The 26,419-nt window shown below is 45.9% G+C and overlaps 11 protein-coding genes across 11 annotated transcripts; 5 read left to right on the forward strand and 6 right to left on the reverse strand.

Moving 5' to 3' along the window:
* Positions 1-161: 161 nt before the first annotated feature.
* F4813DRAFT_380060 (DAO-domain-containing protein) lies at positions 162-1,781 on the reverse strand (the record flags this gene model as incomplete). The annotated part of the gene is made up of 1 exon (XM_049245525.1): positions 162-1,781. One exon carries the CDS (start codon positions 1,779-1,781, stop codon positions 162-164), a length of 1,620 nt encoding a protein of 539 aa, XP_049100932.1.
* A 109-nt stretch (positions 1,782-1,890) lies between these two features.
* On the reverse strand, positions 1,891-4,577 carry F4813DRAFT_380061 (P-loop containing nucleoside triphosphate hydrolase protein; the record flags this gene model as incomplete). The annotated part of the gene is made up of 4 exons (XM_049245526.1): positions 1,891-2,017; positions 2,377-2,728; positions 2,815-4,432; positions 4,563-4,577. The coding sequence occupies 4 exons, from the start codon at positions 4,575-4,577 to the stop codon at positions 1,891-1,893; spliced, it is 2,112 nt and encodes a 703-aa protein (XP_049100933.1).
* Positions 4,578-8,848: 4,271 nt separating this feature from the next.
* F4813DRAFT_355270 (CHAT domain-containing protein) lies at positions 8,849-10,935 on the forward strand. The gene has a single exon (XM_049242846.1). It carries the CDS (start codon positions 9,597-9,599, stop codon positions 10,329-10,331), a length of 735 nt encoding a protein of 244 aa, XP_049100934.1. The 5' UTR covers positions 8,849-9,596; the 3' UTR covers positions 10,332-10,935.
* A 46-nt stretch (positions 10,936-10,981) lies between these two features.
* Positions 10,982-12,285, reverse strand: F4813DRAFT_34913 (alpha/beta-hydrolase). Its single transcript, XM_049242142.1, has one exon. It carries the CDS (start codon positions 12,118-12,120, stop codon positions 11,176-11,178), a length of 945 nt encoding a protein of 314 aa, XP_049100935.1. The 5' UTR covers positions 12,121-12,285; the 3' UTR covers positions 10,982-11,175.
* A 539-nt stretch (positions 12,286-12,824) lies between these two features.
* Positions 12,825-14,634, forward strand: F4813DRAFT_355275 (uncharacterized protein). The gene is made up of 3 exons (XM_049242847.1): positions 12,825-13,774; positions 13,862-13,956; positions 14,026-14,634. The coding sequence occupies exons 1-3, from the start codon at positions 13,435-13,437 to the stop codon at positions 14,569-14,571; spliced, it is 981 nt and encodes a 326-aa protein (XP_049100936.1). The 5' UTR covers positions 12,825-13,434; the 3' UTR covers positions 14,572-14,634.
* A 187-nt stretch (positions 14,635-14,821) lies between these two features.
* Positions 14,822-16,229, reverse strand: F4813DRAFT_355277 (uncharacterized protein). The gene has a single exon (XM_049242848.1). The coding sequence runs from the start codon at positions 16,015-16,017 to the stop codon at positions 15,061-15,063; it is 957 nt and encodes a 318-aa protein (XP_049100937.1). The 5' UTR covers positions 16,018-16,229; the 3' UTR covers positions 14,822-15,060.
* A 486-nt stretch (positions 16,230-16,715) lies between these two features.
* Positions 16,716-17,600, reverse strand: F4813DRAFT_395435 (UbiA prenyltransferase family; the record flags this gene model as incomplete). Its single annotated transcript, XM_049247695.1, has 1 exon — positions 16,716-17,600. One exon carries the CDS (start codon positions 17,598-17,600, stop codon positions 16,716-16,718), a length of 885 nt encoding a protein of 294 aa, XP_049100938.1.
* A 976-nt stretch (positions 17,601-18,576) lies between these two features.
* F4813DRAFT_388232 (uncharacterized protein) lies at positions 18,577-19,743 on the forward strand (the record flags this gene model as incomplete). The annotated part of the gene is made up of 3 exons (XM_049246674.1): positions 18,577-18,738; positions 18,806-19,364; positions 19,421-19,743. The coding sequence occupies 3 exons, from the start codon at positions 18,577-18,579 to the stop codon at positions 19,741-19,743; spliced, it is 1,044 nt and encodes a 347-aa protein (XP_049100939.1).
* Positions 19,744-20,641: 898 nt separating this feature from the next.
* Positions 20,642-22,287, forward strand: F4813DRAFT_34956 (putative oxidoreductase). Its single transcript, XM_049242187.1, has 2 exons — positions 20,642-21,225; positions 21,289-22,287. Exons 1-2 carry the CDS (start codon positions 20,930-20,932, stop codon positions 22,094-22,096), a joined length of 1,104 nt encoding a protein of 367 aa, XP_049100940.1. The 5' UTR covers positions 20,642-20,929; the 3' UTR covers positions 22,097-22,287.
* An 885-nt stretch (positions 22,288-23,172) lies between these two features.
* Positions 23,173-24,273, forward strand: F4813DRAFT_380062 (nitrilase; the record flags this gene model as incomplete). The annotated part of the gene is made up of 1 exon (XM_049245527.1): positions 23,173-24,273. One exon carries the CDS (start codon positions 23,173-23,175, stop codon positions 24,271-24,273), a length of 1,101 nt encoding a protein of 366 aa, XP_049100941.1.
* A 121-nt stretch (positions 24,274-24,394) lies between these two features.
* Positions 24,395-26,365, reverse strand: F4813DRAFT_34960 (tryptophanyl-tRNA synthetase). Its single transcript, XM_049242198.1, has 7 exons — positions 25,973-26,365; positions 25,830-25,915; positions 25,708-25,757; positions 25,430-25,649; positions 24,916-25,345; positions 24,813-24,866; positions 24,395-24,761 (listed from the first exon to the last, which is right to left on the reverse strand). Exons 1-7 carry the CDS (start codon positions 26,276-26,278, stop codon positions 24,459-24,461), a joined length of 1,449 nt encoding a protein of 482 aa, XP_049100942.1. The 5' UTR covers positions 26,279-26,365; the 3' UTR covers positions 24,395-24,458.
* Between the last annotated feature and the right edge of the window lie 54 nt (positions 26,366-26,419).

Below are 26,419 nucleotides of genomic sequence, written 5' to 3' on the forward strand. Positions count from 1 at the left end.
AACGCGTGTCTTACATAGAAGAAATATTCAGTCAGTATTACTGCTCTATTACTATTGAAGTTCCTACTAAAATCCCTGAACGCCTGGTAAATATAGAAAAAGGATAGGTACTTTTACTGTCTAGTAGGTTAGATATGTAACTACCTACCTAAGCTGCTTCTTTATGCTTTGCCAAGGTTCGCTTTGGCAGGACCCTGGATTGACAAGCCTTTCTTACCAAAGCGGCTGCCATGCACCGGACAATCCCACGAGTTTTCAACGCTATTCCAACACACCACACCCCCCATGTGTGGACATAGCGCGCTCATCTTGGTTATATTCCCGCTATCATCCTTGTACACAGCGATCGGCTTCGACGCCGTGGGATTCAGAACGCCACCGCACCCCGGCTTTAGGTCCTCGATATCTTGTATGTCAGATTGAAGGAGTCGCTTGTATTGCATGTTGGCCTGTAGGTCGTTCTGGATCATGGTTGGGGCTGACTTGATAACGCTGCTGACCCTCTTGGGCGAATATAGACTGCTCCAAGTATTAGGCGTGTCCTCGATCTCGTCCGCGATCAGCTTGCTAGCTAGTACGCCGTGCGTCAGCCCGTTGCCGGAGTCGCCCGTCACCACGTAGATGCGGTTGTTGCCCTGGTTCTTCCCAATATAAGCCATGTAATCTACCGGCTCGAAGATCTGCCCGCTCCACCGATACTCGACGGACTTGGCTTGTGGAAAGCGTTCCCGCGTCCACTGCTCTAGTGCCTCAAAGTGTCCTCTGGAGTCCTCTTGGCCAACCTTGTGGTCTTCGCCTCCGACGATCATGTAGTCGTCGTTTTCGTCGCAGGGGGTAAGCCGGATGTACTTGTACGGGTCATCCGTGTCGTAGAGTAATATGTCATCGACGCTGCCCTTAGGCACGCGCAGCGCGATGCAGTATGTTCGGTCCCACTCCATTTGCACAATTACGCTGAGCTTCTGCAGCGGTACGTCTGTCGCCTCAACGGCGTGCTCGCAGCTTATCGTGTTACCCGCCTCGGTTTCTATCTGGACGTACTTGTGGCCTAGGCCGAGCATTTCAATGCCTTTCTCCTTTACGGATAACACCCGTGTCGATGTGTAGCATTGGAACTTGGGCTGTTCCTTAAGCCATTTTAACACCCCGTTTAAGTACTTGGTCGGATGGAACGCAGCCTGTTTGGCAAAAACTGCGCCTCCCCGTTGATCGGGCTTGCCGTCCCAGCCCCTGACGGTCAGATTCTCGTCGAATGTAGCGTCAATCCCGAGTTTCTTCGCCATTTGAACATCTTGCTTGATCGTATCCATGTCCTTCTTGTGCTCCTCAGTACCTTTCTGGTGCTGTGATACACGATACCCGGGCAAGTGACGGTATTCACAATCAATACCCAACTCCTTGGCGATTTCACCGACTCGGTTTAACGCCCAAGTGTGGCTTTCGGCAGCAGCTTTCGCCCCATCCTCGCCGTGCTTTTTGGCAATCTCCGGGTACATGTCATCTAACGCGTTGGATAAATGGCCGCTTGTCCGGCCGGTTTCCCCGGAAAGAACATCTCGGGCTTCTATGAGGACAACTTCTCTGCCGCGAGTAATGAGCTCGTACGCAATGGATATACCGGCTATACCGGCGCCAATTATGCATACATCCCTCTCAATATCCTCAGACAGTGGGTTGAATCGGGGTCTCTTGGAGAAAGCGTCCCCATGTATCCAGACGGGGTTCGTGATTCCCGACGTACGCACAAATTGCTCGGGGTCGTCAGTTACTGGTTTAGCCATGTTGCGTCTTGAAGAAGTAGAAAACGGTTGCGAATTCCTCAATTCTACACCCTGCGCTAGATTTCGGCATTCGGCAGATGTAGTTATTCTAAGACTCCGTATGCCGTAACTAATGCTTATACGCGAGGGCGAGTAGACAATATTGCCAGGAGGGCGTGAGCGCTGGAAGAATGCGGCCACTACTCGCTTTATAGCCGTCATCCTTACGCAAGAAGACACGCCGACATGTCAGACGGCTCTACTGTTCGACATAACATCTATAAAGCATTGGCGCTGCAATACGGCGTATTCTTATCCTTACCGTACTATCGTGAGATAGACCCCTTATAGTTACGTCACTGTGACGGATGAATGGTCGACGATGATTCAACGCTATTATCAACGCGTTAATTTGACGAAATTAACCTACCTAATGATGCTATGAGAATATGGTAGTTTCCCTTCACTACAGCGTATGCTCCGGGTCGTGATTCCATCGTATACAGTACAGTTCTAAACTAAGGCCATAGACTATAGTCAGACGACACGTCGTGTCATAGCCTGGCCATTCCCACCCCTTATAAAAACAACACAACACATGTTCACCCTTGTTTACTCAGCAACGTCGACAAACTGTAACCAGTCCCTCTCAAACTCTCCCTGGACTTGAGTAAAGGACTCCAGCTGAGCAGCATTAAGTTTGCGACCTTCAAACGCAGCAAGACTCTCGGCAGCTTTGACGATGTTCTTGATCTGGCGACCGTTGAGTTCGTGCTTGGCCAGGAGATTCATTTCCTTGTCCGTGATGTCCACGCCTCCCGGAACGCGATTGCAGAAGTTGCGCCAGATAGTCAAGCGTGAGGCCTCGCTCAAGTTTGTATAGCGGAGGGGTACGTGGATACGGCTCGTGAAGGCGTCGTCGAAGGTGGAAACGCGGTTGGTTGTGAGGAAGAGGATTCCGCGGTAGTCTAGATCAACATGTCAACTTACCTGCAACGAATTGGTGTGGTCAAGGGTTAGGGAAAAGGGAAAGCAGTAGCTAGTGTTCACTTACACTCAAGGACTCGTAAGAAGATCGTAACCATCGCATTGCGCTTCAAGTCATGCAAGCTTCGGCGCTCCAGGAAAATATCGGCCTCGTCGATCAGTAAAACCGCACCCCATGTCGTTGCAATATCCATAATGCGCCCCAGCGTCGTCTCGAGCGAATAGCTGTCAGTTCCCAAGTCGCCAGCAGATACCATGTAAAGTGGCCGATGCACTGATTCTGCCACGCATTCGGCCGTCAGGGTCTTTCCAACTCCCGGTGGGCCGTGAAGGACTAATACAAGCCCCTTTCCTTTGCCCTCAACGATATCATCGACTCCCGCAGTGGTCTGGCCTCGTCGCGTATGCATGGACACCATGGCCTGAACCGTTCTCTTAGTGGTGGGGTTCAGAACCAACTGATCAAAGTAGGTTTCATCCCATTTGGTCGGGGAGAGGTTGTCCACGAAGAACTCTAGGAACCTCTTGACCGAGAACGCGAAGCCGCGCACGACCGAGTTGGTTATAATAAGATCCTCGTCGAGAAGCTCGTCGAGGATCTCCCCGCTGGTGCCGTCGACGCCTTCGTTATATCTGCGCAGGGTGCGCTGGCGCTTCGCCGCTTCGGTTCGTGGGAGGTCGTCCAGCTCGAAGTCGTCGCTCGGCTCGAATTGCCGGTAGTTTTTGCAGTCGATGACGACGCGGCCGGAGAGATTACATCGGTCGTATTTTTCGCCGTTGTGCTTGATGGCCACTCCGTTGTACTGCATGAAGTGCTGGCCGGTCAGTTTCTGGAACTGGCGGCCTCGCTCTAGCAGGCGGGCGCGGAATTCGGAGGATGAGGAATGGAAGTCAAGGGGCATTATGTTGAGATCTTCGCAGCGCATGACGCCTGAGTACCTGGGGATGCGGAAGGTGTCCGTGCGTGTGCCGAATTTCTCGCCGTCGTAGTCGACGTATCTGAATCGGATGGCCAGGCAAGGATCGTCGTCGTTCTCGTACCAGAAACCGCGTAGTTTGAATGCACGCGGCTGGCCTTGGACGCGAGTGTATAGGAGGCAACCGGGCTTGAATATTGTCCAGAGGTACTCGTAGCTGATCGGCCTCTGATCGCTCGATTCGAAGCGTTGGTAGGCTTTGAAAGCCTCCTCGTGGACCTTGTCGATCCAATCTAGGAGAAGCTTGAGGTGCTTGCGAGAGGTCTCGTCGTCCTTAAATCGGTCTGTCCCTACTTCTTCTAGCTGCTTTCGGTAGAAGAAGAGACAATACGCCGGTAGGTCGAACTCGACTTCCTGTTGAGCATTGACGGGATCGTAGGGAAACCCAACAATGACATCCTCTAGAAGTTGTTTCAAGGGCTGTGGATTCACATGCAACCGTGTGCTTTTGAATGTCCCATTCTCTCTGTAATGGCGCGTCTCTGTGAGGGCGTATAACTTCCACCAGTCTGGATTATCACCGTCATCCCTAGGATTGCGTTTGCTGTATACCTTATGGCCATCCTGGTTGTACTTCTTGTCTAGAAGTGCGAGCTCGCACGTCATCTCTTTAGGCTCTTCGGAATTTTCTTGTGGCTGCTGCTCTGCATCCTGAGGCTCTTCTTTGGCATCATGAGAGACCTCTTGGGCCACCTGGGCCTCTTGGGCCTCTTGGGGCTCTTGCTTCAAATCAACCTGAATCTGTGTTAACATAGTTTCGAACGATCAAGTTCCCTGTAACTTGGCTGTGGTGCTTGACGATAGGCTTAATTTGCCTAAACTGAGACATTTTACTCACTCTGTCGGAAGACATGGTGCTATTAGAGTACTATATGCCCTTTCAAGTTGTAGTAGTCTTCAAGTTATAATAGTTAACCGTCTACTAAAGAATTAACCTACATACTAAGAAGAGAACCTACTTATAGTCAACTAGCCGTGTAGCTAAAAGTCCTAGATTCAGCATGCCCCCATGATCATGATTGGAGGCTATGCATAAATATATGACTGGTACAAGTGTCTCCGGGATGATTGGCCGGACTAGGGTTAGGATACGAAAGAAGATAGGCATCGCATAGCTTACATATCAGGCAGCTTGGCTATAACGTTATTGGCTATACATTACAAGGTAGTTAAGGTTATATCCACATTCTCCCGTAGGCTCTGTCCAGGCATCGAAGCAGGTCAGAGCCTTATTATCCCAACCTCCTAAGACTTCCGATCTATATTCTTATACATTTTAATAGGCCTGTGCTATAATTCATGTTCAGACCCTGAACAGAACACATGTAGAAAATATGAGATGCTTATTAGACACCACCTAAAACGCATCTCGCTCAGAGGGATGTGGCATTTTAGGTAGCAATACCAGGCTAACATCAGTACAACAGTAAACTACCCTACTTTTCTTTTTTTTCAAGGCCCCAGAATTTAAAGTAGCTGAGGTCAAAGTATGGATATTGTCATGCATATAGCGGCATTTGTATGTGGACATTGGTGTGCTCTCAACGTATTGGCAAAGGATCATACTGCAATCCGAGTTGATAGTTGATAGACCCTGGTCATGCTGCCTGCCTACATGGGTTTTTCCATTTCACGGGATTCCTCCTTCAAAGACAAGGGTTATGGAGCCGCCGTAATATACCCTGCTTATGTCATTGGTTGCTTAGATATGCAGGTCTATGGGCTGTATCACTCCTACAGCACACCCGCCCTGTCTCCTCGAGATGCACGCATGCAGTGACCGACACTTAGTCATATTAGGAAAGTGCTGCATTGCTTAGATATGCTATATGATGCTCCTAGTATATGGGATACATCTATTCACAAGACTTATAGAGGTTGTCAACAGATAAGGGGGTGAAGAAACTTCATATTTAGACCAAAACGAGGGTGTTTAAGAAAGCTTAGAAGCTAGATTATAGATCTAGTAATGTTTCGTATAATTCTCTTTGGAAATCCCTATTTTGAGATTCATTTTTAATTATTAATATTAAGCCTTCGGATGAAACTGAATAATTGTATGAGATATTGGTTTTGCTTGGATTCAATTGATGTCTCTTTTAAAACGTGTAAGAAACAAGACAGGTATGTAAGTTGGTAAGTTGTTATGAACACGAAATTGAAATGAAAAGGACAGATCAATATTTTAAATGTGTATAAGAGGGACTAATGAAGTGACTTATATGATATAAATATAGAATTAGACTTCAAACCTCCCAAAATCACACCTTAGAAAACTACCATCATATGAGAAGATGGTAATTGAGAATGATAAGGGTGCTTAAAGTATAATCCGATTTTACCTGTACTTTGACATAACTCTTAAACAACTGGGATGTGACTGGATCAGGGAATAGGAGGGTTTTTTCAGGGAGCCTTTTCATTCACCATGGAGATATAAGAAGTTATATGATTAATAGGCTACACGAGACAACATAGGTCGGATTCAGAACACACAACTATTGGAACTATCTTAACACTGCTTCGTCATGTCCCCTTGGGATGCTCATAGACACATGTTTATGGATTTAAGTACTTTCTTCGTGATTGCCGATACGAACGAACCATCCACATAAGAGCCTACGACGTAGTTGATGAGGGCTTCACATAGTCAAATCCAAGAGTAATATTTTCTGCGTCATGAACGTCCCAGAAATATTCACTACGTCTTGACTATTTGAAATATGCGATTTCCAGCTGTTGTATTTACCAAATGTATGAACTATTATTATATAAATACCAGCCTAATTCCCAGTGAGCCCGTCTTCTAACTCTAAAAGGGAGTACTTTTGACGTCAGGTTATCCATAATTCTACTTCGGTAAATACCAATTAAGGATTAAGCTTGTTTCTATCCAGATAGTAAGCTCACTCCTATATTTTAAATATATTATGTATCTACTAATAATATTAGAAGCTAGTTCTAAAAGCATCTGAGCCTTCACAATACCTATTCTACCCATCAGAATGGCATATACAAGCAATGGGCAAGGGGGTAAGTCATGATAATCTCTCAGACCTCCTCAGTTGACTAATTGGAATTTACCTACCAGGAGCCGTCATCCAAGCAACCTTCTGTAGTGCTCATCCACGTGAAGTCTTAGACCATTACCGCCGACAACTAGGTCTAGGACCTTCCAGTAACTTGATAAGCAGCGGGACGTCCGGAGTTCCAGAACCGCATCCCAGTCAAACCGTCAATATTTACTATCCTGAAAACCAGTATACGAATGAGTCTGTCTTGCCACCCCACAGCATTCTACAGAATGAGCCAAGCCACGATTCACACTCAGGGGGTACAAGTGCTTCAGTAGACCACAATCAACCTTCTCCAGCGTCGGGTTATCTTGGGAATCCCTCCCTACCTCTCAACCTGAGCGCAGATGTCCCTGAAGAAGAGAACTGCAGGCTATGGATCACGGGGTTGCCGCCAAATTGCACTGTTCGTGATGTATTAGGAGAAATCCGAGGCATCGGACGCGTCTACTCATTGTATATGAATCCTCCGGTGTACGACAAGCAAATAGGAAAATATATCCCTACATCGGCAGCCTCGTTAACATTCTTTACCGCAAATGCCTGTAACAGATTCCTACTCCTACAGTCTCAGCATCCCTTAAATGTCAAAGGCTTTCGGGCCAAAGTTGGTAGGCATCGAATCCGCGCCAAACCCTTTCTCGTGCGTCATCTTTCTCGAGTTCTTGTCATCAAGGGAAGTCCAGAAATTGTGACGCCACAATATCTAACTTGGACCTTTAAAGAACTGTGGGGTATTCGTTTCGAGACGGATTTTGTAGATTTTCGAGAAGGCGAACAGTTCAATGAGATCATCTGGGGGTTTGGAAGCTTCCGGGGACAAGCTCATACGGCATACAACAATATCATAGACCAGTTATCAGGGGTTGTGACTGTCAGTTACGGGCAAGATCCGTGCGCATAATGTACTTCCCATGGTACATATACTCTATTCCCCTGAATATAGGTATAGATAAAGTTACCTTAGGTACTTAACGAAATATTGATCTTCTCTTGACCAATGGTTGTGGTTCTGGTCTTGGAGTACCTATTATTAGGCAGAGCCTACATAACGCAGCATCAAGCTACAGCGCTGAACATGCGGCTATGTAGTGGCTAGTCACACCAGCCATTCAAGATCATAAAACGTAAACCTATAGTTACTACATATGTGTTACGGCCTAATGTAACATATACTTGCATTGATTATGAGTTGTTTATTACTTCTTATATACCTACCTAGTTATGTATAATGTAGTTAGTATATTTGTTTTACCCTCATGTCCTTATCTCCGAGGAATTACAGGCGAGTTATATCTGGCTAAGCTTCCTACGAATATAGTATCCTGAATGTTTTGATTTACACGTTATTTCGAAGCAAATCAAGCCATAGAGCAAAATGTAACCCTTACACAACCTACCTACATTATATCTTGTAGAGGTGCACTTAATACAAGACCAACCATCAACTAATACTAAGTCCTATATGGATTTATTCAATTTAAACCCAGACTTGAAGTCTTTTCTTCATAACTTGAGCGAAGATAACCTCCATTATTTTACCAGAGTGCGTGAGGATGCAACGAGTGACGAGCAAATTGAGTTGTATATCTATTGCTGCTTCTTAATCTTCCAAAACTCGCCTAAAAAGGAACAACTCGAGCAAGCCATCCATAAAGCTAGTCGTTGACTTATAGCTACGCCGGTGGATCACCCAGACCGTACTCGACGATCTGTCATTTTCTCCACGTTGTCTGCCCAGATGCATCAGGATAATGTTCAAGAGGATACCCCAAGGATTGCTAAAACCAGAATTCGGCTACAACCGTGAGTGGCTACATTATCCATTTTACATAATATTATACTGATGTTTCATGGTAGTACCCGGGGGTCGCCTCTCGAGAAAACCTGAACTATTCTCTTTGTTTAAAAAGTCTTGCAAGACAACTGGGTTTCCGATATGGGCAAACCAAGTGCATGGGGGACTTCACAAGAACTGACTCAATGGATATACTACATCGAAAAATCGAAATTAGAAACGAAGCTTTTAGTCTCACACCTAAAGGTCATCCGGACCGCACACAGCAGTTAGAATACCTTGGAAGGGACATTGGCGAATTATTCAAGCGAACAGGTTCAATAGAAGACTTACACCGTGCGATTGAAATCGTAGCCGAAGCAGCAGACACCACGCCTCGAGACCATCCCGATCATTGCTCACGGTCCTATAACCTTGCGGTATTTGAATCGCGCCGACTTGCAAAGCCTACTGGCTGACCTTTCCGGTTTATCATCAACCGCTGTTGCTATTTCCCTTAACGCCGAAGAGGAGCCTCAAGAATCCTTACGCATTCTTGAACTTAGTCGTAGTGTTATCGCAAGCCTCTTAATGGATATGCGTCAAATGGATATGCGTCAAAACATTTCTAATTTAAAACTGAGACATCCTGATTTAGCAGATAAGTTTACGCTGCTTCGGGATGAGCTTGATACGCCTACCCAAACCCCCCTCCCCTTCTCGCTAATGAGTGATTTATCCTCTTGGGAATCCAAGTCAAAACGAAGGCGTGAAGCGACCCGAGAGTTTGACGAAGTTGTTCAGATAATTGGTACTCAGCCCGGATTCCATAATTTTCTTCAACAATTATCTGCAAAGGACTTAATTGCTGCTGCAGGCCTTGGCCCTATTATTATAATTAATATAAATCCCGATCTGGATATTAAGCGATCCGACGCGTTCCTGATCAACAGGCAATGGCATTCAAACAATAAAATTGCCAGGGTTAACATATTATCAAATTACAAAAAGAACCCAAAATATGGGACCCTCCTCTGATCTAACCTCTTTATTAGAATGGCTCTGGCATACTATTTACCGTCCATGCCTAAATGCACTCGGCTTTAAAGGACCAATTGTCGACAACAAATGGCCTCATATTTGGTGGATTGCCACTAGCACCCTTAGTCAACTACCATTTCACGCGGCTGGCATATACACAAATACTTCCAAAGAAACTATTTTAAATAAGGTTATATCATCATATGCATCATCAATCAGAGAATTAATACACACCCGTCAACTATATTCCCAAAAAACAGTCAAAGATTGCCAAACCGACTCTGCTCTTTTAGTTACAATGCAAAACACTCCGGGACTCTCTACGACTGGAGATCTTCCGTATGCTGGCAAAGAAATAGACATACTAAGCAAGCTCTGTCCATCACTTCAGCTCAATGCAATCACACCACGGCGATCCAAAAGCGAGGTTCTAAAGCATTTACATAGACGCAAGTTATTTCATTTTGCGGGTCACGGCAGGTCAGATCTAGAGGATCCCTCGAACAGCTTTCTATACCTTGAAGATTGGGAGCACGGCCCCCTCACCGTAGAGAACCTCCGCGAAAGTCGCCTGCACGAAAACCCACCCTTTCTTGCATATCTCTCTGCTTGTTCAACGGGCACCAACAAGGTGGAGTCATTATCTGACGAAGGGATCCATCTTGTCAGCGCTTTCCAGCTAGCTGGGTTTCGGCACGTTATTGGAACGCTTTAGGAGGTATCAGATAGACACTGCGCTGATATAGCAAGTGTGCTTTACGAAACGCTACGAAATGAAGGCATGACGGATATCGCAGTTAGTTGAGGACTCCATTTCGCGATTAAAGCACTCAGGGATAAACAGATAGGGAAAGGTAAAGAGACAAGAGATGCCAAGGTACTTAACTTAGGGGCACCGGCAGCGCGGAGTGTGATGGATTATTTCTGGGTTCCATATGTGCATCTTGGTACTTGATGCGATATTTGATCTGATTGAGGCCTAAGTATTGGGTTGTGATTTGCGTTAGAGATGGATTTTCATACGAATAGGTACATAATTGATTGATAGATATATTTCACGGTTCTATTTCAAGGGCGGCTAGTAGAAAGACAATTTAAATCCTTATACACTTGGCTTTTACTATACTATAAGGGTTATTAAGACACTTCGGGCTGCGTATCACGATATAGACCTGGAAGATGTGTTATTCTACAAGGAACTCGGAACCTAAAGGTTAGGTACCTACCTAGACAATAGAGATACGGCGTTAGCGACGCATATATACAACAAGAAAGTAAACGATTTCGTAGTATAACTAAAGGTTAAATATAGGGGTTATTTTAAAGAAGAAATGTCTTATTGAAGTTTTGACGTAAAATAAGATACGCATGGTGAATATGTGAGCTGCTGCTCCCTATTGTAAAAATGTTCTAACCTTAGGTAGTTATTTGAAAGACTAAAGGTCTTCATGGTTGAAATTTCTAGTAAGTAACCCGTAAAACACCCTATAAGTATCATTCTCTCCAATATGTTGCTTAGTTTTCTCTATTAATATATATAGTTGTAAGATGCCTCTACATTAGATAACGAGCCCCCGTTCGCACTCGAATACTGCGTCATTGTTTTCTTCCAACGCATTCATAATTAATCTCCAAACACTCTTATCCCACATGAGTCCCGCATGTCCAACTTTGTCGTCGGGACAATTATCTTGAACGATCACGTTAGTAGCCCCTTCTTCATCGATCCTGCTAACATCCGGTGATACTAGTGTATCTGAGTTGGACATGATAACAGTCACTTTGTTCCCAGGCTGAACGATCTTGCCGGTATTCTTGAAGTCGTTGTATATCCCACCGTCGGTTGCCATGTCCTCGCAGGCCGGACATCCCAGCACATCTATGACCTTCTTAGCGAGGGCGCGAGTGATATTCCCGCCGATGTACCATAGATCCGTAAAGCCGAAGTACTTGGCACCGTGAATAGCAGGTCCCAATGCAACCACATGCTCCACAATCTCCGAGATACCATCTTGTGTCATTGGTACGTAGATGGCTTGAACACCACCCTCGGAGTGACCGACAATATCGACCTTTTCCGCGCCGGTTTTATCCTTAACTTCTTTCACGAAGCTAGCGATATCTTTCGCCGATTCTGACATTGGTTTGACGCCACCAATCCAAGGTACCAAACTCCAGGCGCCGTAGGTCTGCGAGAATGTGCAGTAACCGCGCCTGTTCAGTTCCCATTGAAGCATGTTGAGATCGACTTCGCGGTTTGCCGAGAGCCCGTGGAGCATGACGACGGGATTCCGGTCACTCTTGCAGTCGAAGTTGTTTTCGGGTGCGCCGTATAATTCGCTAAATCTCAGGATATCCGGCGTATCGGTATCAAAGCCCAGGCCGCGCCGGCCGAGATCCCGAACATCATCATTACTAATACGGGATGCGCTCGGGAGGGCGTTCGCGCCCAGTGACAAAAGAGACTGGGCTAATAAAAAGCCACTTAGTTTTATAGACGGCATGATGGATATTTAGATGCGTACCGAATTATTCGCACACTGGCTAAGTCTACTTCAGTATTCAGACAGCAATACATACGTTCTTATATTATAAGTACGATATCGTTCAAACCGCCAATGGATATTTCCATCCTTATTTTCTCCCTGAAATCAAAACAAAATAGCCAACCGACAGTTTGGGAAATTCCACTTCCTCTCGCTTTACCGAATTCGTAAGGAGTGTTGGGATCACCCTTACATTTTTCGCCATGCCGCAATCCTTTGCTAGGGGCCACACTTTACATATAGCAACTGCGCCACCTTATTGGGGAGTTTCCATAAACTACTTCGTAAATGTATAGTAGGCTCGGTATTCTCCGCAAGCCATCGTCGCCTCAAACGGGTAGACCGACTGTCGTGTATGTTTCAGACCGCAATGTATGCGATTGGCCATCTCCCGAGACGTCAGACGGACGTACCTTTAAATCTTCCATTGCAACGTTAGCCGCAACCTTCCTCTTATTAATCTAGCATTGATAACATCCATACGTCTTAGAATCTGATGGCTCTACTATAGAACCTGGTTCCCGGGCCTTATTTATAGTATTATGAATCCCTTGCCTTAATCTGTTAAAGTTTGCTTCATATAGTCAATTATCAAGGAGCTTTAAGTCTTCACCTTTGGCTGAAAAGAAACCACCCTGAATGAATTTTTTCTTCCCTTTTTCTTTTTTTTTCTTTTCTTTTCTTTTCTTTTTTTTTTTTTTTTTTTTTTATACATATGTTGTAATTATTTGTGCATAACGCGTCCCCTCCCCCGCGCCACCTCCCCCCCTTTTCTGGTTTATCAAAATAAAGCTAATTCCGGTGACAAATATGTATTGTGACAAAAGCTTAGCAATAAAAGATTGGACTAAAGATCAAATCAATATGCCAATTCTCTAGAGATCATAAAGTCCATAATCTCCTCTCTCCCCTTTTAAGGGTTCGAGAGAGATAGGGTCTTATTTATGCTTGAATGTCAGATGTTACAATACATCTTGATTCTAAACGATATCTCCTAGGGCGTCCTTATTGCTGGGCATCTGCTGGCTCATCGTGGTGGTGTGCTCTCGATGAAATCGCGGGAACTCGACGTGCCCAAAAGGGTAAGGATAGGTATCTAGGCTCAGACGACGATTTGGGGGCCAAAAACGGGATTTGGGTCACATGTAATCACGTTGAAGCAGCACACCACACGTAACTTCACGAAAATTATCTAACTACGCCAAACAAACATGTCTACTTTCACAGCAATCCCTTGCGAGATCATGATCTCCGTGTTGCGTGAGCTGGGCAATGTGCGCTTCCTGCTGCCCTCGCTTCTCACCTGTCGCCATGTGTGCTCGTGCTTCAAAGAAAATCCAGGCGTGGCAGCTGAGATCTTGCAGCGCATGGACACTCCTATCTAAGGATCAAGGATCGGAAGTAGCTGGGAGCTTCGTCTTGTCGTCGTCAGAATATCTCCGCTTTTGCCGAGCCTTCTATCGGGTGGAATTATATTTTTGCCTCTTTCGCTGCAGAAATTCGTTGGGATCTGTACCCTTTCATGAACACCGCTTTTTTTCTAATCTGCCACCTTGGGAAAAGGAGCAGCTCGCCTCTGTCCAGGACTTTCTCGAGCTCAAGCTCTCACAATGTAAGTTGTTATTCACCCATCAAAGCTTATCTCCGACGAATGTGTGACCATGAACCTTCAGCGCAAGTTTCTGATTTCAGCTCACAGCCTCCCATGATGTGCTAGCTCATGATGTTGAGTTTGGAGAGTTAGAGATCGATTATATTACGACTGGTGACAATAACCATTTCAGGCAACTCTGGGTAAGCCACAGTCCAACATACTTACTCTATCCGCCGCATCTATTGCTTACAAATAATGGTCATACATAGCTATCACAGGGTGTCGACTTCATCCACAGATTGATGAGTGAGAGCTCATACAACAGCAAAAAGGCGCTATTGAAGTCTGCGTTCGTTGCTGGTAAAGTCGACCTTTACGAAGCGCTTATATCACCGCCCGAAACGGACTTAAACGATGATGTCCCACTTTCTGATTACGCTGATGAGGACCTGGCGGCTCTGTTCCCTCCTACTGAAAGCCAAGACAAGGACTCAGATAAGGGCCCATTTGAAGCATGGCGTGTGGCCTTCAACCCCTTGCCACGCAGTGCGTGGGTCATGCTCACAAACAATTATGGGTTGAGGGAGCGAGCTTATGTCTTCTGGGACTTGGATCGCATCGAAACTTACGACATGATGAAACTATTTGAAAATACCCCGGAAGATTCTGAGCTTCAACGTGCCTACGATGATATGGACGAGATGCGCGAGTCATTTGAAGAGCGCTCAAAGATTTGGCAAAAGGGCGGTTCGGGTTATTGGAGCAAAAACGATGCAAGCAGAATTGTATGGCCAACATGGCAAGATGGGAATTAACCTTGAAACTATGTAAGTCCCGAGGTTTTAAGCCATTGATAGAAAGTCAAGTAAAATAGCGATATAAATAATTAAAATTTAAACCAATATAATAAGTTTTAAAGATCGTAAAGTTTATAATCCCTTATAAAATGTACCATAAGACATCTCAGCACATGACCTTCAGTCGCGTGTTATTTAGACATTCAGATGTTATGTTGAGTATTTGTAAAAAGAAATTATTTTAGTCTTAGTTAAAATCAATCAAGCATCTATTATCTGACATCTCATCTCCCCCCTTTTAAGGGTTCGAGGGAGATGAGGTCCTGCATCTAATGTTATACTCATGCTTTAACGGTCCTTCTGCAAATCAATCTTAAGTCTTTTAGCTATATGTAAACCTTATCTTCCTAACTTCTCATGATCACTCATCAATATAACCGCTACTGTTGGATAGCGTAACTCCCAACATGATCTTAGCGCATACTACCGTGTGACAAGTATCTCTATTCAGTCTTTGTTGATGTTCTCGTAGTATAGCAAGGCTCTTACCGCCTGCTCTTCTCTCGCCTGAGCTGTGGCGGTTTTCCCCTGTCGTGGACCAATTTCAGGAATAAGATAGCCTTCGGGTATGAAATGCTGGTCATTTTGGGCGGGAAGAGGATGTCCTAAACACCACCACCACCAAGCACCGGGTCCCCAGCGATTCCAGATCGTCGGCTTAACATAGTAAGGCGCTGCAACATACGATGTTAAGATTGTCCTGCTCTGTTGCTTTAAAACGCCATCAGGAGAATTGTCTTGTGGATAAGAAACCTTTGAATCCATGACGCGAGTCGGTTGGATAGTTAAAAAATCCGGCCTTGGAAGGGATAGATATAGTAGCGCGAGTTTCCTACTTGTGAGAATGGTTTTCACGCATATTCGATATATAACAGAAGGTGCCGGATATCCAACGGCAATGCGAAGATGATCATCCATTAAGGCTACGAGGAACCTGGTCGTAACTCGCTTGAGATAAACTCCTGGCACTCCCCAAAGAAGGAGGTCTATGGCAGTAGCTGCTAAGAAGTGATTTGCCGGCATGTGTCTCATTGCTTGATTTTCGTATAGCTGTTGCCAAGCAGAGAGGGAGTGAAAAAAGGTTAGCCCAGAATAGGGAGAAGTGCTATCAGTGTTATTCAAGTCAACGGAAACTTTGCCGAATATAGAGACCGCCTGGCTTGCTTTCTCCTTCTGGGCCATGTCGGCAAATTGTTTTTTCCAGTCAATGTCAAAGGCTTCGGCCAACGCTCGATAGAGCACCCCAATGGCGCAAAGTTCCGCATCTGTCAGATTCCGCCATTCCCAGGCATTAATCAGCCGTACAGGCTGAGTTGCAAGAGCCGCAAGTGTATATAGCATGTCATCTTCTCGGACTTTGCCTGACTTGCGGTAAGCTGCATTAATGGCTCTTGTCCGCCCCATAGCCTGAACCCATCGCTCAGAACCCCAATCAGCCAACGCAAATTCAACAAAGAGCGCCCAGGTCTCTGAGTATCGGCGTGGTACTGAAGATTTTGAAGACAATACCGTTGTCTTATCTAAGAGGGACGAGATTGTGGGTATTGCATAAGTTCGAAACAGCGCAAGCTGAATTCCTTTAACAAAGAAGAAGGGGAATTCCGCATTGATCAAAGATCTATAGACAACTTGAGCGCGACGTACAGAAGAGCCATCACCACTATGTTCAGGGTTGCTATATTGTATCTTTGTGTTCGAATTCGCGCGGCGATATCGCAATAGGCGAGCCACGAGCACATAGAAAGTAATAAGAATGACGGGTGTTGTGACTGAGAACTGGACGTGAGAAGTCCATATGCGAGAGAGTGACGGGACATGGATATTATGTATAGACATAACGAAGGTTTGAGGGATCGTATGAAACTTCAGGCTCTTCCACGTTGGGTTTAGAATGATAAATAAGTAAAACATCCATAGTAGTAATATAGCAAAGGGAATATTTGGAAATTCTAGAGTGATTTTGAATACTGTACTTCCAACCTTATAGCCAAGCAAAGGACCAGATAGGGCAAGTCAACAACGATACAACCAACATGATCTCACTGCTCCCGCACCAACGAACTGTACCACTAATAAACAACTACTTGCCTTCAGCCCTGTCATTAGTGTGATGCAATAATAGGAAGGCAGAAGACGCTGATCAGCCAGATGCTCCACCACCTGTAGGTCAACGCATCCTCGGCAGCATTGCGCAATAAGGTTACCCGCCACACAACCAGGGATCCTAGACTCAATACCACGAGTAACCCGATTGGAGACCACGGCCAATAAGACAGGCAGGCTAGTGACCACAATATTACACCAACTGCAATGCTGAACCGACACACCCTGTCTCCAAGGTCCAAAGGTGCCGTACTTCGCTTCCGGGCTTTATCCCCTTCCTGGTCCTTCAGATCTTGGACTTGCATGGTAGTTGTAATTATGCATGCAACCATAAGCAGCCATACGGATGCCTCGGACCCTACGCTCTCTGATCCTGTAGCAACCTTCAAGGCGCCGGATCCGTAGAAAAAATACGCAACGCCATTGATCATGTTTCGAAGAACAAAGTGCTCGTCGGCGCCCCCTAGGTCGTTGTACATCCAAGTAAGTACTAAACAAAACGCCGTTTCTTGCGCCGCACCGAGGCATAACGAACAGGATGTGAGCACAAGGGGGATCCCGATCAACAGAAGCTGCCTGGCCTGGCTCATATCAAGTTTACCGGCGGGAAGGGGTCGCCAAGGCTTGTTGATCGAGTCTTCCAGAATCGATTCTTTACTTCTTTGGTTCGATATCGAGAAGAGGAAGACATTCAGCCAAACCCAGCTAAACGTCTGTGGTAATCTCAACAAGACGTCTCTGCTACTTGCCAAAGTACCAAACTGACCCGAAGCTGCCGTAAGCATACCGAGGAGCGTAACTGGTATGATCATGGTAGGGATGTCGCTGAGCGGGAAAAGCCATAGAGTGTACAGAGCAGATATAAGTGAATCAGCTTTGGCCATTTTGTATATCTATAAAAGCGTTAGAGTACTTTCTAAACGCGTAACATAAAAACCTTCCTCGATCGAAACCTTCACGTACCTTGTCGTCCCGGTTTTGATTTCTTACAAATTTTGTCTTCAAGTTAGGGCTGATAGTGGACAAGATGGCGATGGAGATGCCGGCATTAATTAACTTATAACCGCAAGCTTCGCTAGGGAGCATACCGAAAGACCAGATATGGTTTTGGTTCTGATCCGTTTGTACTTCTGAGGTTATACATCTTAGGCCGCAGCATTGCGGCACGGCAAAATGCCATCCCGCAATAAGGCTTAGGAGGTGCAAGACAAAACTGTGTTGGTTGTTCCCATATCTCTACTTTTTAGAAACGCGTAATTGACCCAACTCGGAGATGATGATGGTCACATACCCAGGCATCAGGACCTAGACTATCCTTAAGAAGCTTCCAAGTTTGGTCTTCATAGACATTGTTACGGCATCCGGCCTTTCTAGCACTCCTTCGAATGGAACGCTAGACAAACCAATCAGATAACAATATAATAATTTTTAGCCTAGTATAGTAATCCGCAAGTTTTTGATTTACCTTGTAAGGTCAGAACCAGCATTTCCGCACCAACATCCGCGTACTTGTAGCTGGTTCTGTATCATGTCATGTAGCCCCTGTTGATAACCCTCAGGGGCATTAACGATGACGATCATCTTATACTGGGGCTGCAAGTAACTCACCGATCCTTTCGATAAGTTACTATCTCTTTATATCTCTGTATAGTGATATAGCTCGGCCCATGCCATCGCCACACCATTATTGGGTATATCTTTCTCGCTCGGGATAGCTATAGCCGCTTGTCAGCTCATTGCCGCTACCGTCGTAGTTTTACCCATCCCTTCCTTTCTGCCTTTTTTATTTCTTACAAGATTCACTCGGCAGTGCTTCCAAGTTCTTCAGTTTAGGTTCTTATCCCGTGCCTCACTTTGTCGATGGCCGCAACAAATCAACACGTGAGCAGCGGGCCTGCTACCACTGCGGTCACTTCCATCCTGCTTGGAATCGGAGCAATCCTCGTTGCGTTACGTTGCTATGTTCGGCTGCTAATGACAAAGAATTTTGGCTGGGATGACGGTATCATGGTGTTTACCCTCGTAAGCAAACGCCACTTTTATAGCATCTTAATTATAATACATCTTGATTCTAAATCATGTCTCTTAGGGCGTCCTTATCGCTGGGGATGTTGTGATATTCAAGATGGTGGCAATAGGTGCTGGTTACCATCTTACTGAACTTGCCGACCCAGAGGCTGCAGCTTTGCTGCTTCTCAAATGGAACAGCGTCTACCAAGCATTGAACGTTATCGGGGCATTCTTTACTAAGCTCTCTATTGGTATTTTCCTTTTGCGTCTCAAAAACTCGAAAAACATTCGGGTTACGATTTGGATATTCTTGACGCCACTTGCATTGTCCACTCTAGTGGTTGTCTTCACCGTTCTTCTCCAATGCATACCTCTCGACGCGCTCTGGACCCCGACTACTGAGGGGCGTTGCATTTCACAAAACGTGCCGTTGACAGCCTCTTATGTGCAATCTGGCTTTGCAATCTTGGCGGATTTGTTTTTGACAGCTTCGCCGATAGCAATTTTGTGGAATATCAAGATAAGCAGAAGCAAAAAGGTTGGCATCTGTGGCCTTATGAGCCTTGGTTTGATGGCAACAATTGCCAACGCATTGCGAAACGCCTATATTCCGAATTTGACTGAATCTGACTTTACATGTACGAATACTTACGAACAGCCTACAATGTCTTGTGCCCCTGCTAACAATATTTAGATACGATCGTGCCTATCGTGCTCGTTGCCGATCTCGAGTTCTCTCTCGCTGTCATTGCTGCTTGTATACCTACACTTATGCCTCTATTTAAGAAGCAGAAAGATCGTATGACATACAGCAAAATGAGTGGGAAACAAGCCTCGGGGTCTCCAAGCCAGAATCATATTGGGAGCAACAGAGGACCTGCTGCTCACACACAAGACTTCTCAACCGTGACGACTGTTAGTCAAGGGTACCCTTTACATGATCTCAATGACAATTGCAATGACAAGGACAAGGCTCGCATCATGTTACAACAAAGCTATACAGTCGAGCGAACCTAAGACTGCGTCACTGGAAGCGGTCATCGATAGAATTCATTTCTTGGGATATCAGGTGGCTGGAGGTCTACACATTGTACCTAGTCTGTATTTCAGAGATAACACATAGATACCTAACCAACTAGAATAAAGAAAATGTTCAGTATGTCTATATAGATATAGACCCTTGTAGATAGGTCAGAGTCCTTCGCGGAACAACGAAGTTGCTTCCCTACTATTTAGTTTCACCTCGTGACACCAACTACGGATTACCATATGCTTCTAGGAACTTAACTTTCTAATAAAATCATAGGTACTCATAATCTGTGGTGACCTATAATGCTTATTCTTTATTCCTAGCCTTATTAAGCCGCCGGCGAAGCTATTCCTACCGATCCAAGCAACCACCTTTTTCAGGGTACAAATAGCGCCCTCGATCCTCCAACACAGAGAGCTCGGCCTACGGACTTTATGGTTTCAAAAAATACGAACTCCAACAAAGGAACTTCCTACTCTGGTAATTTTCCCGGACGAAACTTTCTTATACTACATCTCAGGTGGCACAGGCTGCTGTAGGACCACATGTTGGCTACATGTAGCCAACTACAGTAATGATGCGACTTTGTGATAGGTTAGTACATCTAATGGAATTCTCTTAGCGTAGGTTCATATCTATATGTTGGAACAGCGTTGCATTTATTCGGTATGTTAGAATATAGTTGCATTCACCTTGGCTCCATGGTCACATTACCGAACAAAGGGGTCCTCGTAGATCCTTATAGTAGAAGTGGCCTCACCCTACCCTGGTAGAAGGATTCACGCTAATGTCAGTAAGCTACCTAATAAAGCTTCTTATCACATCCGGGGAGTCTAATTTGACCTACATCATGCAGATAGATTTTGATAGGATTGCAAGAGCCAACGACAAACCATCGGATTACGCAAGTTTGAAAGTTAGGACTACGTCTGGAAGCCTAACAAATGATTGAGCTCCCCCTTTGCTCCGCACCTCATGTAGTGTAAACTAGGCTTTGAAATATTGTCAAAATCCGCAGTTTAATATGATCTTTCTCGTGTCCACACATTCATTCTCCTTTGCGATATCCCCCACTTATTACTGATAAAACATAGTGATATCGACGTCGTCATAGTTCTGTAAACTCCATTATTTCAGCAATTATCCCTAACACCAGCTGTTATCATTCACGATATGCCGACGCAAGCTTACTTTGACCAGTATCCATCATTTCCTAATGATGTACAGACTGCCGAGCTTCAGCGCGTTAGCTTCGTAAAATTGCTGAACAATGACGCAGCCGAGGCCAAGACTCTTTTCGAGGCTTGTCGGGCATGGGGATTCTTCGTTCTTGACTTCGCAGGATGCGAAGAGGGTGAATCCTTCATCCAGTCGGCTGCGGACATGTTCGAGCTCGATAAGGAAGTCAACTCGATTGATGTCGAGGAACTCATGAAATATGCTTACAAGCCTCCATACTCCCTATTCGGGTAAGTTGCTCTTATTAGGGTTGTTTTATATCATGTAGAATGATGCTAATATGGGCGGTGCAGATACAAAGAAGCTGGCAACCTCAAGATCGAAGACGGTCGACCAGACCGTGTGGAGTTCTACAATGTAGGGCGAGACGACATAATGGGAGTATCTGCCCCGTTGTCTAATCCACCTTGTATCGAAAAGAGTAGACCGGCTCTAAAGAATTACATGGAGCAGGCCCATTCGATCGTGCGCTTGATTTGTGCTACACTTGACTCTCAGCTCCATCTCCCTCCCGGCACACTCGCATCTCTACAGCCATTAGATAAACCATCCGGGACTGCCTTACGTTTGCTGAGATACCTACCCCAGCCTAGTACAGACCGTCGTACGTCTCTTCTCGGACACACGGACATCGGCTCACTCACCATCCTATTCAACATTACCGGCGGGCTGCAACTACTGTCCCCCGGCACGGATCCGGCCGACGAGACTAACTGGCATTACGTGAAGCCCGCTCCCGGTTGTGCCATTGTCAATCTTGGCGACGCCATGGTCGAGTGGAGCGCAGGCGTGCTCCGAAGCAACATGCATCGCGTTACTTTCGCACCCGGCGCCCAAGGCCAGGTACCCCGCTACAGCCACGCCTACTTGGTCAGGCCCCAGGCCGAAGCTCCCATGAAGAGACTCGCGGGAGGCGACAGTCTTATCCCTGAGCTGGAGCAGGGTGAAGAGGATAACACGATGAACGCGAAGGAATGGGAGGCGCACAAGGCTGTGGCTATCAGACAGGGCAAGGACAACGCGAGGAGCAGGGGTGGGAGGGAGATTAAGCTGAAGGGGGAGAAGATTGCTGCTCCTGTAGTGGGTGAGGTTGGAACTTGAGTGAGCAGACTCAGATGTAACTCGTTTGAAAAGCAGTTTGTAGTATTGTGTATGGGTTCATTGCTTTATTCCTGACCGGCTCGTATACCGAAAAAGGGGTTAACCCCTTTTTCTTCATATGACATTACTTATAACATATGCGACACATTCCCAACTATCTTCAAAGATCAATACGAATTCAGTAATTTGTGCCCATCACACACATAAAGTGCTTTATATATGGGTGGACTGTGCTAGGGAAATAGTGTGTTGGGTTTTATTTGTTTGGCCTTTACTCCAGTGCCATAGCTATTCCATCATTACAGAGAATATCTGAGAACACACACCTCCGTCAAAATTATAGTGCTTTCTCGCGTCTAGATTCACGTAATGGCACTTACGGACCAACTATGGAATCGTCTTTTGGAAATAAGTATTCATTATTCGTCAGAATATCTACCTAGTCCTAGCCCTCAGTCTTAACTCTGTCTTCTCTGCAACTTTAGGTTTTATTTGGGCCGGAATAATAAGTTTACCCCAATGACCTGTTAGATAGAATTAAGTAATTATTTAATCGTATTGTAGAAAATAAAAGCCGGCGTTGTTTGAGATGAAATTAGGGCATCTTTAGTTGAACGAGGGTGAGATATATACATGCCTTTGAAGCATCATGTCCTCGTAAACTGGTAATAAATAGGGGTATAATTTGCATCGTACTACTAGAACGACAACCAACTTCAACTTCCGTCCAAGGGTTCGATATTCAATTCTTTACATTATATGCCGCAGTGACATATTAATCCTCTCTACACCGCCCGGTAATAACAACTAGACACATAAAAATGCGAATCCTCGGTATTTAGTCCAAAACACCGGCTATAGGCCAGCATCATGCGATTCCCCTCATGTCTCCGCGCCGTTGTGTACAAGTTCGCCAACGAGCAAATCCCGGGTGCCGAGTTCAGAGCCCGAAGCAATCGGTTATTAGAAGCACTTGTACCGTCAAGGTGAGGAGAAAGCGATATCCTCTCGTACAAAGAAATTAAACACCGATGTTTGAAAGCTCTCCTTCGGAAACCAAATGCTCATCAGTAGCAATGGGCAACGATATCAGTCTAACGCGGATTGCAGCATGTCATGTCTCGCCGGTCTTCCTCTCCGCCAAGGATACGACCCTTAAGGCGATATCGCTGATCCAAGAAGCCGCGAGCAATAAGGCGAATCTCGTGGTATTCCCCGAGTCGTATATTCCTGCGTTTCCTATCTGGAGCGCGCTGCGTGCCCCGACAGAGAACCACGACTTCTTCAAGCGTATGGCGACAGAGTCCATCTACGCCGATGGCGAAGAAGTAAACGCAATCCGCGCGACAGCCAAGCAGTTCGGCGTGCTCGTCAGTCTCGGCTTCTCCGAAAAGGTCCGCTACAGCAGCGCTACTCTATTTAACTCGAACGTGCTCATCGGAGCTGATGGCGAGATCCTGGTTCATCATCGGAAACTCATGCCTACGTTCTACGAAAAGCTTACCTGGGCTCCGGGTGACGGACACGGTCTTCAAGTTGCCGAGACGCAGTTTGGCAAGGTTGGAGTGCTGATCTGTGGGGAAAACACCAATCCCCTGGCCTTGTACACAATGACGGCGCAGGGCGAGCAGATCCATATCAGTACCTGGCCTGCCGTGTGGCCTACGCGGTTACCGCACGGTGTCGCACCAGACGTCCACGTCGTAGAGAGCAATAAAAGCGACGCAAAAACCTCCCGTTCAAGCGTCGCCCGCGGGGCCGACTACGACAACGTCAGCGCAAACAGAACACGCGCCGCAGCGCACTGTTTCGAAGCGAAATGTTTCGGTGTGCTCTGCGCTGGCGTCCTCGGTGAAGATGCCATCGCGCTATCATCATTCGGTTCCAGCGAGCCAGAGGTAGTAGCGCAAGGACTAGAGCGTTTACCGAGAGGCGCCACGATGTTTCTTGATACAACAGGGACCCTACTTCCCGGCTTCACGTTGAATCCCAGGACTTCAGAAAAGGTGCAGAGGGATTTCCTTCAGAAGGAGGAAGGCATCCTGTATGCTGACGTTGACTTGGAGGACTGTATAGAGGGGAAGCAGTACCACGATCTTGCGGGCGGGTATCAAAGGTTAGATGTCTTCGAGCTTAAAGTTGATCGTAGGCGGAGACAACCGGTTATTTTTAAATGAGCGCTGTGGTTACATGGAATTAGCCGAGTCGTATTAAGAGATGCTTGGGTACCTTGGGTACCTAGGTAGATGATCCTGAGCGGGCCACCTGACCCTCATATGTATAATCTAGACCCTACATAAAGCCACAAAAGAGCGGCAGATCTGTTATGCACTTTTTAGAAGTTGATTCATGTTGACTAGAGTCACGAGGCGGCCTTTGTAGCCTCCTTTTCCGCAGCCTTGGCAGCCTTCTTCGCAGCTATCTGTTTCTCCTTTTCTAATTTCTTCAACTGATTTTTCGTGAGCTTACCCTCTCCATCTTGACCTTCGGGCTTTGCCTCTGCCGCCTCTACAACGGGGACGGTTCTCTGCGCTCTGGGATTGCCTCCCCATTTTAACGGCCGTGTAGACATGAATAATTTGACAGTCTCTTCCGTCGCCTTCGCTCTCCTTTCTTGGAATGCGGCGACGTAATCCTGGAGATACTTGATACATATTGCTTTGAGCTAGAGTAAAAGTCAGCAACTTGATACTTATGTGGAAGCAAAGACACATACTTCTCCAGTTAGTAGCTTGCCTTCCCTGTAATCCTGTCCAATTTTTGCTAGTTCCTATATTCATTAGTGTTAGGAATACATAGGGGTAAAGGCGATAACATACTTCATCATCATCCATGAAGAATTGCAGATACTGGTAGGAAACATCTATGTCGGGATTTCCACCTTTCTCCCTTTGCTCCTCTGCGCTAACTTGGCCACCGGAGAAAGCATATTTGTTGACTTTGTCCTTGATCTGTTTAGGGGTATCCTTCATGAAGATGGCAGAAGAATCGATGCTGGCAGACATCTTCGAGCCCGGACCCTGTAGGGCATCAAGGAACCGGGAATGAATTAAAGAAGGTTTGGCGTATTTTAACCTGGCAGCGCAATCTCTAGTCAACCGGAAATAAGGGTCTTGGTCGATAGCGCAGGGAATGAGACATGGGATACTCGCGACCTTCTTTTCATCGTCGCCGAATATGTGCGGGAAAGTAGTCGCGAATGCAGTAGCACCTTGTATACTAGTGAAGTGAATCTTCCCAATGTTTGAGCTATGGCGATATTAGTTGACCGTTGTTACGTGCGCACAAACAGGATATCTCCATGAGATAGATAGCGGAAGAATGGAAACTTACCTTTCGTCAAAACCAAACGTAGCCTTGGCTTGGTTATAGGTAACTAGCTTGGCGAATCGAGTGACATTTCTATAGAAAGCACCTCCCATGAATTCGTAGTCGGAGAAAATGAAGGTCTTGTTAGGGTCAAAGCCTATGGCGATGATATCCTGACAGTTGGTTCGCGAGTAGCCAATGACTTCCTCGACTGTCCTCTTTTCTGAGAAGAGGAATTTTTCGTCTATTTGAACGTCGCTATCAGCCACCGTAGTCCGTTAAGACGGTACAAAAATACGAACCATCCGTAAGCATGATAACTAGGGGCACATCAAATACATCCTGTAACCACCTAGAACCACTTCATTAGTCTATTTATCTTTATATGTCATATAAGTAAATTAAGTCACGGATATATACTAACTTGCAAAAGTCGAAGATCTGTGTGTGTCCGATGTGCATACTGTCGCTACTAGGACCACGACCAGTGTATAAGAAGAAAGGTTCACCCTAAAGATCATCACTTAGATATAGCCAATAAGTAATTGTCTGTCTTTCAAGCTATACCTTCTCGTAACGATCCAGTATTATACCGAGGTCGCGTTCGCTAAAGACGATTTGGCGTCGCAAGAAGCGATGAGGCTTGTGACCGGTAACCCTTTCGAATCTTTCCAGTATCTCCTTGTCGATCAGCTTGGTGCCAAACTCCTCCACCAACTTCTTATAGTCGATCGCCTTAACTTTCCCATCCTCACCAACCTCACCAGCCACATTCCACGGGTCGACTGTCTGCTTTGACGGGTGAGAAGCCACAACATTGGGATCCGCAGCGGACGGAACCTCTTTGGCCGGTGCCTCGAGCTCTGAGGCCATATTTAGTGCTCGAGTTAATTCGTCAGTCGTGGGTATCAATAAGAACTCTAATCCAGCTTAAAGCCCTTCAATTGGAAAGTATGGTAAGGGTAGGTAGGTACCTAAGGTAACCAGCTTCTTAAGAGGTAAGATCTTAAGAGG

Source organism: Daldinia decipiens (genome assembly GCF_022478715.1).
Source record: "Daldinia decipiens strain CBS 113046 unplaced genomic scaffold F4813scaffold_11, whole genome shotgun sequence".
NCBI lineage: Eukaryota > Fungi > Ascomycota > Sordariomycetes > Xylariales > Hypoxylaceae > Daldinia > Daldinia decipiens.